This window comes from Pyrgilauda ruficollis, unplaced genomic scaffold (assembly GCF_017590135.1).
Source record: "Pyrgilauda ruficollis isolate IOZ18807 unplaced genomic scaffold, ASM1759013v1 scaffold8, whole genome shotgun sequence".
Lineage (NCBI taxonomy): Eukaryota > Metazoa > Chordata > Aves > Passeriformes > Passeridae > Pyrgilauda > Pyrgilauda ruficollis.
In genome coordinates, this window is record NW_024529932.1 from 12,930,459 (window position 1) to 12,944,054 (window position 13,596).

The following is a 13,596-nucleotide window of genomic DNA, read 5'->3' on the forward strand; positions in this document are numbered from 1 at the left end:
TGAAAGAGGGGGCTGTGTTTCCTGCAACACCCCCATGAACTGCTCCTGTGCAGAATGCTGCTGCCAGCCAGAGTTGCTTTACAAAAAAAAACCACTTCAGGTGAGAAAATCCAGGTCCTTGCAGTGTACTTTTCCCTAAGGCCCATGTTCCCACAGCAGGGTGAGCCTATGGCTGGCTATAAACCGTCTCCACTGGGAATGATGCAGATACCTGATGGTGCGAGGGTGGCTGTGGCTCCTGACGCGGTGCTACTGCTGTTGGGAGTGTCTAGAATAAAACTGGCCCTGAAGACTGAGATGTTTCTGAAATACAAAGTTTACTAGAACCTAAAGAAAGAGTTTGGATGTACTGTGAGGTTGTTCCCCCCCGCAGCTTGCATCATAGCTGGGATATGTGCACCACGAACGGCGCAGACAGCGTGGCCGGCGTGGTCTGACTGCAAGAGCGTTTACCCACAGAGCGGCCAGCGGGAAGTCTGCTGGCAAACCCCTGTGCTCAGCGGGCCGTGTGCTGACACTGAAATTATCTGTGCTTTGCACTGACAACCATTTCCTTCAACTGGGGAGCTCTGAAATGATGAATCTGTAACGGTAATTGCTTAGTCTGTCATCTCCCAGCTGTTTCTGTTCTCCTAGGCACCAAATCCTTGTCCTATTTTTATTTTATCCTCAGTCAGGGATGGCTGCAGTGGAGCTCTGGTAGTTTGCACCTTTTTTAACTGAGCTGTTCAGCTTGAATAAAATTTGTGCCTGAGCAAGTGACCAAAAGTGTGTGCAATTTAAATATGCATGTCCTGCAGGGTACTTGGTGTCTTGGGTGTCTAGAATAGAAGTGCAGTTTTTGATAACCTCTTGCACAGATTCCTCCTCATTGTCCTCTTCCATAGATTCTTAACCAGGGATTTCTGACCCTTCTTGTTCTGTAATACTTTGTGATGGCTCTAATGAAGTTCTTGTGACTTTCCCATCTCTGAGTGGTGGCTTATTTCAGTTCCTTCTACCTGCAGGGCTTTTTTATGAGCCCAGGCAATGATTTTATAATTCAGAGAGCCTTCCCTGAAATTGTTCAGAGTCCTTGTGCGGTTTTGCCCCACCTTCATTTTCTGCAAGAGTTGAGTCTGTGACATAAGAGCAATGAACTGATGAACTGGCTGATAACAAGTAAACAGGTAAAAGGTCAGTTGGGTTAGATAACATTTATGATTACTCTTCTAATGAGATGTTACATTTCTGCTGTTTTTTTCTTACGCCCTTTATCTCTTGTCATCTGTAAACTCTTCAGGTCACAATAATAATATTTTCAAAGAAAAATGTCTATTAATATGAACCTATAACTAATTAAAGATGTGTATTTCAATTCTCTGAAATGTGCAATTCTCTGAGCGCTAATTGAGAGGAAAATAGTGTTATACTTTCTGAATGGTTCCTTATGTAGAAGCTGGAATTGATTTCACAGTTCAACTTCAAAAAACCAAACTATTTTTTTCTCTAGTAAACAATAAGGTTGGATTCTGACATTTTCTACCAAATTCCCTTTTACTAGTACTGAATATGAGAATGTGGATTTGGAAAAAAGGTATGAAGCCTCTGCAGACAGAAGCTGTCAAAAATCAGTGAGTAATAATGGGGAAATAAATAAATGGTGGTTGCTCAAATGTCAACTTGTGTGAGCTTCTCAGCCAAAGGTGTAACTGTGCCTCTGTTTTTTTAACTGTATGTATTACTCCAACTGTCAGTTGCCTTCAAAAATGTCTTAGAAATAGGGTTTCAAACCTTTTCCCAGCATACAGTAGCTTGTGGGCAAAATTGAATGATTTATTACAAGCATTTTCCAGAAAACTCATGCTGAGACACTTCTTCAGCAGTGTCTTATGATTTCCAAGAGTGCTCATTATCAGGTGAAGTCATTAAAAACCTGCCATTTCCTTCTGATAAATCAAGTTATAGAAGCAGTTTTTAAAACCTGATTTTTCAAAGCATAAATCAAATCTGAGTCCAATACTTAAACATCAAGGTTTGAATGGAGTTTTATAAATGCCTGCGAAGTGCTAAGAAAACAAAGCGATCGTGTCGAGTATTCTTGCAGTGGGTGAATGCCCAGCTGCGTTACACATGGCCCCAGCTCCCCAAAGCCAGGTGACAGAAGCCGGTGGCACTGCCTGGGGTCTGAAGGAAGAGCTACACGTATTTTAAGAACTCGGAGAGATTGGCTCCTGGTCTCATGTTTCAATCCATCTACAAGAAAATATTTACTTATTCACTGGTGTTCAGTTTAAACGCACACACCAGAGAAGATGCACTGATCTTTTTCAGATCGCTTTATGTTCAGTGCCCAGATGGTTCATGTACAGCTTTGAACACTCCTGTAGCTGTGGAAGAGGTGAAAGAAACAGATTGATCTGTTGGTTTAGGAAGGGACACAGGAATGCAGCATATCATAGTCTAGGGCATTGCTCAATCCACTAGCAGAAACTTAGATGCAGTACATTAAATTACAGCCTATTTATGGATTTGAAGGTGTCCATGTGATTAAAGAGTAACTCCAACACAGAGAACTTTGAGATCTGATCCCCACAGCGAGGGAAAAACAACGCACAGTTCCCACACTGGTTTACCCAACTCCAATGAACTCTGCTTAACCTAGCATTTTCTCAGCAGAAGCTGTGTGTGAGGAGAAAAAACCCACATTTTCCTAGCACAAGGCAGTTTGTGTGTAAAATCTAGTGGATAGCTGTTTTGAATGGAATTAAACTGAGAAAATAAAAGATTGTGACTGACGTAACTGGTTGTTGTAGGTTGTAAAGCCAGAGGGGAATGATACAAGCTAAGGACCTTCTCCCCAGCACACTCTGCCAGCTGTTGAGTCTGTGGGAGATGCAGGAGCAGAGAGCAGCAGGAGTGAGAGGAGTTCAGCACATACCTGAGCCGGCTGTGTAATCCAGGCTTTGATGGCTGGCAGGACAGACTGTAAATGTGAAGTCACCTGGGGCTCATGCATTCAGCAGTCTCTGTTGTCATCTTCCTTCTCATTCCCACCAGTGGTGTTTAGTTGAGCTTTGAATTATTAAGTGCTGGTGGGCTTGATTCTGTGCGCTGTTATAGCGCTGTTAAACCAGGAATTAGAACCAGTTCCACTACAATGAAGCCAGAACAGTGACACTGGGGGGTTCAGCTCTTCCTGTACTGTCTCTGATCACAGCACAGATTTATTGGCTGTTGTTTAAGTCTTACCCATCGGAAAAGCCGAGAGCCGTGCCCATGATTGTTTGTTGGTTTTTGGGTTCATCTGGCACTGTGTTTTGCTGCTGCAGTTTGCATTCCTCTCTACACTGGCTCAGAGTACCCACTGTCTGACACTCTTCCATTCTTATACTCCTAATTTCCCATACATAAAAGGAGAGAGTAAGAAATGGAAGAAAATGCGCTAAATATTCAGCTTTCATGTGAGCCACTTTTAAATGGCTATTTAGTATTCAGTAACTGCTGTTTCAGCCCCCTCTGAGAAAGTTTTGGGAAGTGAATTGGACAGCAATGCTCTGGCAGCTCTTATGCCACCAACTATTTCAAAATTACATCTTGATGAAACATGTTGGCAACTGCGTGCATTTGACCTCTGTTTTTCCTTCAGCCAAAAAAATAAAAAAAGCTGGTGGCAGCCTGAACCATTGTTCTTTGTATTTAAAACAAATCTTTCAACTGGGAGCCAAAAAATTGCTTTTCAGTACAGCTTTGAAAAATCATCAAAGTCCAGCAGCTTACAAAAATTTTCCATTCCCTTGCCATTCAAAAAGTAGAAAAGACATTTTCTGTATTTTTGGCCAATATGCAGCTGCCGAAGATTGCACCTTGTCCTGTCAAATGAGCCCAATGATTAATATTTTTTTTTCCAGTTTTATTGGTGTTTTGAGGAATTTATAGCCTTGGACCCTTCTGATTATTCCTTTTTTAACAATATACATCCATGTCCAACCCCTGCCCAGAAATGAGTAATATCTCAGTCTTTATTATTTCTGATCTCCATTCTTTGAAAAGTTTTTCTGGCATGATAACATCAGGAAGATGTATCTTCCTTCAGAAACCTCTCATCTGTTCAGCTGAGCTTCTGCCTTTTAATGCAACTAAAGTATTCAAACCAGTGGCGTGGCTCCAGCTGTACTATGGTAGCAATGGGCTCATTTAAATCGGGGATTGTCAGATGAGCAACTTTTGCTGTTTGATTGAGAAAGAGAAGGACAACCTTTCTGGTTAGAAGGTATTTAAAAAATGGCACCTTGACCCATCATGTCTCAGCACATTTGTGGCACAATGCTCTCTGAGCAGGCAATAACAGTAACAAGTAGGCTGTTCAGATACAGGTGCTTCACAGTTTTCAGCGCTCCTCACAGGCAGTTTATTATGTGGCATTGCACAAAAGCCAGGCTGAAACTAACTCTGGTATTTTATTAGCCAAAATTAGTAGCTTGCCCAGATCTTAAAAAGCTTTAGGAAAAAAAAAACATCCTACCCATTTTTTTATGATTTCGTTCACTCATTCTGCATCATCTCACAGATCTATACCCTGAGTGGTGTCCTCATGCCTGAACAGGAGGCAGACACATACATTTCTTTAAAGATCTGGAGCAGACTGTCATCTTGTATGTTTGAATCTGAGAGTGGCAAAAGACTGGCTAACTGGCTATTTATTTTGCTCTTCTGAAAGGCTGTATTTTGCTGTCTTCTTGCTTATACAGATCTTTCCCAGCTTAAAATTCAGCTTTATTTTCAGAGGTTTCTGAATTTCTTCATTAATTCTTTTAAAACTGCATCTCTCCCTAAGCTGATGGTATGTATATATTTAGTTTATTCAGATGTCCTTCCATCATCTTTTTATTCAGTCCTTGCTCCTCCAGCTGAGTCTAGTAATTTTCCTGAATTTTCCTGTAAAAGGTTCTTTGATGTCCTCATCTTCATTGCTCATTTTACTGCAAGCTGAGCCAAACTGGTATTTAAAATCTTGGTATTTTGTGTAAGTATGATGTAGTGTATTTTGTCTTAGTGGAAATATAGCATCGAAAAACAATTTACATTTTAGCCATGGTCCTGAATATTAATGAGACTTCTTTTACTCACAAACTGGAGCAGTTTGACAGCCTGGTATTATTTTTATCCAGATTTTCCCAGGAAGTTGGCAGCAGTATATGGTGGAAAGCAGTTCTTCAGTATCTCATTCACTGAAATTGGTGGTTCATCAACAGTGTCTGTAATTTCTGTTTCGCTTGCACAGCAATAGAATTCAGTGTGAATTGCAAATAAAAGGAATCTCAATATTATGCAGATTTTCGGCACATGTAGTTGAATTAACTCTGCTTGGTTATATAATGTTGTCCTATGGTGTAGGAAAATGTAAAGAATTTAGAGCCTTACCTAAGACTGATCACACGTTGTCTGAAGTTAAGGTTTTCCTCACTGTTCCAATACAATTAAACAATGAGCCAACATAGTTACAAAACTTCAATCCAAAACAGGAGCTTTTAAACACAGATTTTAAAAATTGTAGAGTGCCTGAGATCAGGTTCTGCCCCTGGTGAAGTCTATAGGTCTGGTGAAAGGGAAATATGGGTGGCTTCAAAATATGTGCTTGGTCTTTTAATGTTCTTCTCACGGAGCAGCATTTCCAGAGGCCCAGGGCAGCCAAGTATCACCAGAGCATAGATAAGCTTTTCATGCCAGGAGCTGACACATGGTTAAAGGCCTTTATTATTTTTCTGTACAATCTAGAGAATTTCTCTTAGTTGATTCTAATTTCAAGGGAATAATTCCATTTATTAGTCCTCTGTACATTACAGAATATTAAGTATCTTAATTTACAGTGATGCAACAGGGTCTCTGCTGCACACAATTTAACTGTGCAAAACCCACCTGTATATTTTAGAATATGTTCAGAGTTTATTTTGTCAGATAGTCAAGTTACAATATACTTAAATCTGTAGGAGAATGATGATTTTCTTGAAAACTTGGTGTTACAAATACATGCTATTGGCAATGCGCCTAAATACATTAAGCAGCTAGTTACAGATTTTAGTTCTGAGAAACTCATGGGTAATCACTTGGTTTGCTTTTCTTAATTGTGTGACTGACTTAAGTATGTCTGCTTTGCTGCATCCTGGCATATTTTTTTAGAGTATTTTCAGAATATCTTTGCAGCTCTTCAAGGTGTGAATTTAAATGTTCTTCAAATTCTCTTGCGTGTTTCTCTTCCTCTTGAAGGAACTTTTCTGTTGTTGCAAAGAAGGACATCTCAGGGGGAGACTGAGCAATGAATAGAAAATCATGGTTAGGAAAAACCAGCAAGTGCTACAATGTGTTTGCATTATCAAATTCTAGATGTGAAAAACATCTTGACCTACAGCAGCTAATAACACTATAATGCTTTACACCGCTTCAAGAAAGCACCATTTTTAAAGGCATCCATTTTTAAAGGCATCCATGTGCCTAAATGACATGAACTGAACGTTGTGTTTGATTATCTCTGATATCCATAGCATTAGGATGTAGCTTGGCCATTAAAAATTTAAATATCCCACTAGACAGAATTAAGCTGCTGCAGAACGTCCAAAATCTATCAACTACAGGTTATGTTAGTTATTTGTGTAATGTAGACGAAGGCAGAGGACAATAATCTTTTTTTGGAATGACAGAGTATAATTATGTTGGATACTGCTGATTGTCTCCTGTAATTTTAGCTCTCTGCTTCTGTGGTATGGTGCTTTCTGAGGAAAGGAAGAAAACTTGTGCTCATTTCAGTACCATTAACTCCAAGCCCTGACATTCTGGAGAATGTACTAAATTTTTGTTCACTGCAAGTAATTCACTGAAAAAAATCTTCTTTCCATTTAATGAGCATTTAGTAGACTCAGACACAAACCATACCAATAATCAGCCTTTAGATGGTTGTCATGGGATGCAGAGTTGTATAAAGCAAAGGACATGTGTGAATCTTTGCTGGAACAAGTTCTAAATTTTTAAGCACCAATTTCTGTTAATTTTCTTGCTAATACCTAAGATGCATTCATTGGAATATCTTTATCAACAGAAATATGAAATAATTTTTCTTTTACTGATGATACTATGCCTGTTTAAATACATTCAATGCTTTTTTTTGTAGAGATAAATGCAATTTTATGACATGAATTTTTAAGATTTGGCTGAGGAAAAAACTTAGTATAGGGGCTTTAATATAGAAAAAGAGGTAATCTTCTATTTTTATATTATCATATATTGGGAAAAATGATTGACATCTTCAATCTTAGTTAAACCATATCTTTAATAGTTTTTGTTACTAATTAAGTTATTAGTCTAGAATTTCAAGGGTTTTTTCTAAAATTTAAAAATGTTTGAAGTTTATGTGTTAGGACATCAAATAGGAATTCAACTATTCAGATGGTCTGCGGAGAAGGCCAATTATATTACATCCATAAATTTTTGCTCCAGGCTCCACTGTATCAGAGTGGGGTATTCCCTATTTCCACAGCAACTAGAGACAGATTTGGACCTTGTTTTCAACTTCATTGAAAACTGCTCTTTAGCAGCTTTTGAGGCTAAAAGATACTAATTAGAAAAATGCTCTAAAGCACCAATCCATTCAAACTCTTTGCAGCAGACTCTGAGATGAAATCTAGAGACTTCCTATCGGAAACCCCTTTTCTTTTCAAAGTACAGAAGTGAGTGATAGCTGGAAATAAATTCTGAGTTTAATACCATCCTTCTTGAGTGACAGAGGCTTCCTGATGTATAGGGCTCCTAAAATGAAATTCACAGAAAAAGCAGAATCTTCCTTTTCTCAATCCCTCCACCAAATGAATGTTTTAAAATGATGGGCAAGATAAAGTGACAATTTGACATGCATGAACAAGAAACTTAAAAGCATTGGATCACTTCTTACCTTAACACCCCTGTCTCAATAGCAAGAATAAGAAAGAACACCAATCCTCTAAAGTTTAAGAAAATGGAGGGACATCACCTGTCTTTGATTTTCTTCCTAAACACGTGCATGATTTCCCATTCATAAACTATCAGTGTTCCCATATGGAGAGTTTTTCCTGACATTCTGAATGCCATGGCTATATGCCATTTATTCCTTCATGGGCTAGGTCACAAATACATCTCCTTGTGATGTCAAGATTCAGTGACAGAATTGTTAGTACTATTTTAAATTATTTGAAGAAGGCTTTTGTATTATGAAGAATACATTGAATTTGGAGGCTTTACTTAAAGAATCACTATGTGTTTCCCTTTCATACCAGAAACGAAATAATTAATTCAATGCTGAGCAAATAAAACACTTTCAGTGAGAAGCATGAGAAACTGGGAAAATCTGAATCTGAAATACAAATTTAATAGATGTCATCACCTAGAGAAAACTGTCATGTTAGACTCTTCCTTATGGACTGCAGATTTACACAGGTGCCAGTCTCAGAAACTTTACATCAAAATAGAAAGGATTCTCAGAGATTCAAGATAACAACGTTTAGCATTACTGACTTCTCATTGGAAACAGACTGGCCTCACAATAAAGCTATCTTCCCAAACTGTTGAGTGTCCTTTGCTTCAACTGGTACTTTGATGTGTTTCTTCTTGAAATACACTGTAAACTCTGAATGAGACATTTCTGAATTTCCTCAGAGTTGAGAGAAGAATGTTTATCACTTAGAATAAGCAGGTCATGGCTCCCCACAGCTCCTTACCCGAGGGTTAACATCAAAGACTATGATTTTAGATAGGTCCCTAATGCATTGTTTTTCATGCACTTTGAGAGGAGGTTTTATCTAAGCAAGTCTAAAAGACAACATTCCTTGTTAGCAGCATTTTGTGTTCCAAGCCTCTGGTCTGTTCTTTCATTATGTTCTTTATTGTCTTTACTTTTGGCCTCTGAGGAAGAAAAACCACAAAGAAAGTGCTTTAATGTCTCAGATAAGATTCATGGTCCTTGGTTTTGAATTTCTTTTTCTCAGATATTTCTGCTTTTATGTCTTTTGGTTTTCTAACTGTAACTGGATAGGGATGGGTTCATCATAAGCTTTCCATCTAACTTGTTTGGGTAATAAGGCAAGAAGGACTCTATTTTTTCATTTCTACAGTGCCAGCTGATCTCATATTTCTTTGGTGTACACCAATAATGAGAAACACCTTTCTGCCTCATCATTTGCTGGAAATGAAGGAATGCACCTGACAGAGATGCATATTTCTATAGATGAAATATGTGCTAAGTATGTCTTCTCCTTAAATAAAAACTAACCAAAGTGGTTAAGAATACATTCTAGATTGCTGGGGAGAAGCCCTTCAGGAAGCTAGCTCTCTCAAAGAGATGCTTCTACTTTCCAGGAAAGATTATGTAATACCAAGAGTAGAAATTGGTCTGGCTGATTTTAGTCTCATAGTGACTAAATTTGGGATGTCTGGGGAGCAGTTTCCTCTAACCCTACACTGCAATACATCTTAGGGAGGAGGTGCTGTCTTAAACGTGCTTCTGCTCACATATGAAAATTAAGTTTGAGACACCTAGAAAATTGCTGAGTGACATAGGAAGATTTTTAGAGGGCCTACGTAGCTAGGAAATAGTAATACCTAGGAGTGAGAGGCATGGACTATAGCATGCCTCGGGGTAGGATCAAAACTGTCAAAATAATGCCTATGATGTCCAGTGGTAGAATTTCCACAACTTTCCATTGCAATCCATTTATTAAGCAAGTTCCTATACTAATGTTAGAAAATTTCCTAATGCCTAATTTAAATTTTAATTATTACAGCTTTAGTCTTGTATTTCCAAACCTTAAGCCTTAAAGCCAGAACAACTGTCTGAAGAGAAACTTGAGAAACTATTTATGACTAAAAGATCAACCAATCATTTTCTGAAGTTTTTCATTTCAGAAAGAGAGCACAGCTTAAAGTACTGTTTTGAGGAAAAAGTATTTCCCTAGATCTGGAAACCCATGAAACAAGAATTTTTGGGGTTATAGGAATTTCCAGTGAATCCCAGCTGAGCTTTCTAGTTTATTGTAAGGCAAGAATGACTCTTTCTATACATGTCACCTCTATGTAAGAATGTGAAAGGGCAGAGGTTCCAGTGGAACGTTTATTAATCTTTCTCTGAAGATTCTTTTGCAGGAGGAGAGATGTAAGTCACTGTCTAAAGCCCTGCAGACTATTTTCTCTCTTCCCTCCACACCAAGAGAGTTATTTTGGTAGGTATCAGCATATCACCTGGAAATTTGATGTTTTCAAATTATGCTACAAATATTCTTCAGAAAACTAGTGCCTTATAAGAGTTTTTGAAGTTTTGAACATACTGGAGATTTCACATCGGTCCTGTCCCTGTGTTCTACGCCCCTGAAGACCTCAGAACTCTGTCAAAGAACTCTGGTTTAACATATTCTGTATCTTCCTCCCTCCTTCTCCTCCATGGAACAGCTTTGCATTTGAACACAGAACTCTGGAGGAACAGACTGTTGAATGATTTCTGCACTAAAACTGTGGTATCCAGTGTCAGCCTGAGTGATGATTTAATTTCAGTGGTCTGAATTTGTACCTGCTTCAATGCCACTGATTTGGACCTAGACTCTGCATGAGAAATATATCTTGCTTAATATTTTTGTTAAGTGTTTGCCCACATGCCAGCTGGAAAGCCTTGGCATTGACCCTGGCCTGAGTGCCAGCTGGGAAATAGTTTCCCTGCAGTTTGCAGAAGTGTCTCAGAAAGGACATTTTTCCTAGGCTGTCTGGAAACAGAAGCTTTGTGATTTGGTGTCTTTGTCTGACACTTCTGACAGAAGAGAGAACTGGTATTTTCAGACTTATCTGGAAAAGTCCAAATGACTATTTTCATGATTAGCAGTTTAAAGAGGAAAAGTCTCAAGCCATAAGAAACCAAAAGCTGTTTACTTTAAGTTCCTGTGAAACGTAAGAATATAAAATGGAAGTGAGGTCAAGCACCTGGGACTACATGGATGTCACTGTTCTCAGACTACTGACGGGGACAAATCTGATGGGAACACAGTCAGTGAAAGGCTGCACTGCAATCCCTGCTTCCCAAGCACACCATCATTATGGTTCCTCCTATCAACAGTGAGGTTCTGGACTATGGACATAGCTCTGCAGCAGACACATCTGTGATAGCAAAGATTGTGCATCTGTTTCTGAAGTGGACAGCAGAACCGGGGTACAACAACCACGAGTACTACTGCCTGTCAACCCCCCTAGTAAATGCTGAAGTCTTCCCTCTTCTGCCTCTATAGGTTCAGCCAGAGCCCTGCAGCTGGGAATCTCCTGGTTACAAAGATCCATGTCTCACAGCTGGACAGAGGAAGGCCTGTAGTTCATTCCCCACTGACATTATTAGTCTCACTGCTTACTGATGGTATGGTTTCATGGTTTGAGGTCAGGAAAGTGCTAATTGTCAAGTGCAAAACAACAGTGGCCTGTAGTGGAGGCCTAAGGAAGAAGATACTAAGGAAGATGAAAAATCTCAAATTTAAAGGGTGCTCTAAAGCCACATAATTATGGAAATATTTTCTTAAGTTGTCCTAGACAAAGTGAGATTTGTTCCACTTGTCATGGAGGGTGATAATATCCAGACTATGAAGACAAAAACTAAGAATGCTGTCCTATTATTCTTTCACTTCAAGAAAAATAAGGATCACAGCACTTATATTTTCTGTTTCTTTTCAAATACAATAGCTAACATATGGAAAATAGTTGCTATGATTTTTCTGATTTCATCCATCAATCAAAGAGATGTAGATCAAACAGGAACTTGATTTGTCTAACAGCACTTAAGGCAGTAAGTTTGCAGGTATTATGGAAATACACTTGAAGCAGAGTGCTCTTATATAGGCAATACAAAGCAAATTGCCCCAATATAGAAGTCAATAAAATGTAGAAATCTTTCTCACAGTCACATAATGGCAGGTAATTATCACCACTGTTATTAGAACAGAGGTATGGCTCAGTAGGGGATGTCTAATCTCCAGAAAAACAGCATTTCTGTTAGGATAAGGTATTTCTATTTTTGCTGGGCTGGCACTGTATAAACAATAATGACAACAAGAGTGATCTAATTTTTGGCTCCTCCAAGGCTGCATTTGGTCCACAGATGGATTTTTGAGAACATACGTGTAATAGGAAAATAGTTACTTACCGATAATTTGATTTCTTCTGCACTGTAAGCAGTGCTCTGAAAGCTGCCTGTTCTGCCCACTTCAGGAAATGGCCCAGGCAGGCCCAAAGGATACCCCGCTGGTGATAATGGTGATTTATAATCTATTTTCTTTTCATGGCCTCTGTGAAGTGGATGAGAAGATAAAGTGCTATCACTTTTTGAACCTTGGCCATACAAAGCAGGACTGCAGTTTCTGTGGTATCCACCAGCCGTGAGCATAGCAGTCTGTTGACATTCCACTTCCCATGAATCTTCATTTTGGAAGGATCTAAAAGAAAAAAACCAAAACCTACATATGAAGCCCAGTTAAAACTCTTAAGCTATCACAGCAAAGCCAAGGCTTTTTCATTTTACTTGTTTACACAGTTTTGATTGCTTAGCTGTTCAAACTGCTTCATGCCTGAAGTTATAAGATTCAGCATTACCAAATTGCAGCAATTTAGCAATTCCCACCTAGGTTACTTTAAAACTCTCAGTGTGCTTTCTCTGTCTGCTTTAGCTGTGAATTAAACCACCCTGATTTAAGCCCTTTCACTGGAGCTTAGGTTGAGGAACCTTGCCTTGGTTGGTATAACTGTGGCAGAACGAGCTAAAACACAAACTCCCCTCAGATATTGAAGATGCCAGTACTCCTTACATGTTTGTTACCTATCCTTTGCTAATGGCTGCCATTCCTTTTTTCAGTGGGAAAAGCTATGAAAGCACTCATTGGCCGTGTCTAGGAACCAGAGTGAATTCAGCCACACAAATAGAGGAAATGAAATGTGAAAGTGCAAGAGGAGAGAAAAAACCTATTATTAGTGATTGGATCATTAGTCAATTTTGATCTAATAGTATCTTAAACAATTGTGTTCAAGTGGCTAGAATCTAGAATAAATGCTTAAACAAAAATAGTACAGGAATCTTTAATTCTGCATTTTTACTGCAATGATAGTTTTGCCACTGATTTAATGGTAATACTTTGGAGATTAATATTAAAAAATTATTACATTTTTAAAATGCACTCTAAAAAATTGTACAATAACATGCTTTTGTAACAATAAATGAAATCTTCAGGCTTAAAAAATAATTTTTAAGCATAATATTATGATTTTCCAAAACTCTTGTATCTCAGTGATCAGAATTGATGTGCAAGTACATATTTCTAATCATTTGTATTTCTGTAAAGCAAAACCTATCAGGGTTAATAGCAACTTAAAAAAAAAGAAAGCCATTTTCCTCCCATTCCCAAAATAGTGTACTGAACAATTCTGATACTGTATTGATAAAAGCAGACAATTTTGAAACTCACTTGCCCAGATGTCTGCAAAATTACACTAATTTTCAATTGCATCATTCCTTGTATTATATACCAAACATGCAAAAAACCTTCTTTTACATTCTATTAATTTCATGTTACAGTA

General features: G+C 38.4%; 1 protein-coding gene across 1 annotated transcript in view; it reads right to left on the reverse strand.

Annotated features, from left to right (window-relative positions):
- Window positions 1-6,117: 6,117 nt before the first annotated feature.
- The window catches only part of DEUP1 (deuterosome assembly protein 1), a 41,479-nt gene continuing 34,000 nt past the window's right edge, over window positions 6,118-13,596 (reverse strand). The window contains exons 14-15 of the mRNA XM_041487134.1: window positions 12,173-12,461; window positions 6,118-6,288 (exon numbers count right to left, since the gene is read on the reverse strand). Of these exons, the coding sequence (XP_041343068.1) occupies window positions 6,118-6,288; window positions 12,173-12,461 (460 nt within the window). The remainder of the gene's footprint in view (window positions 6,289-12,172; window positions 12,462-13,596) is intronic.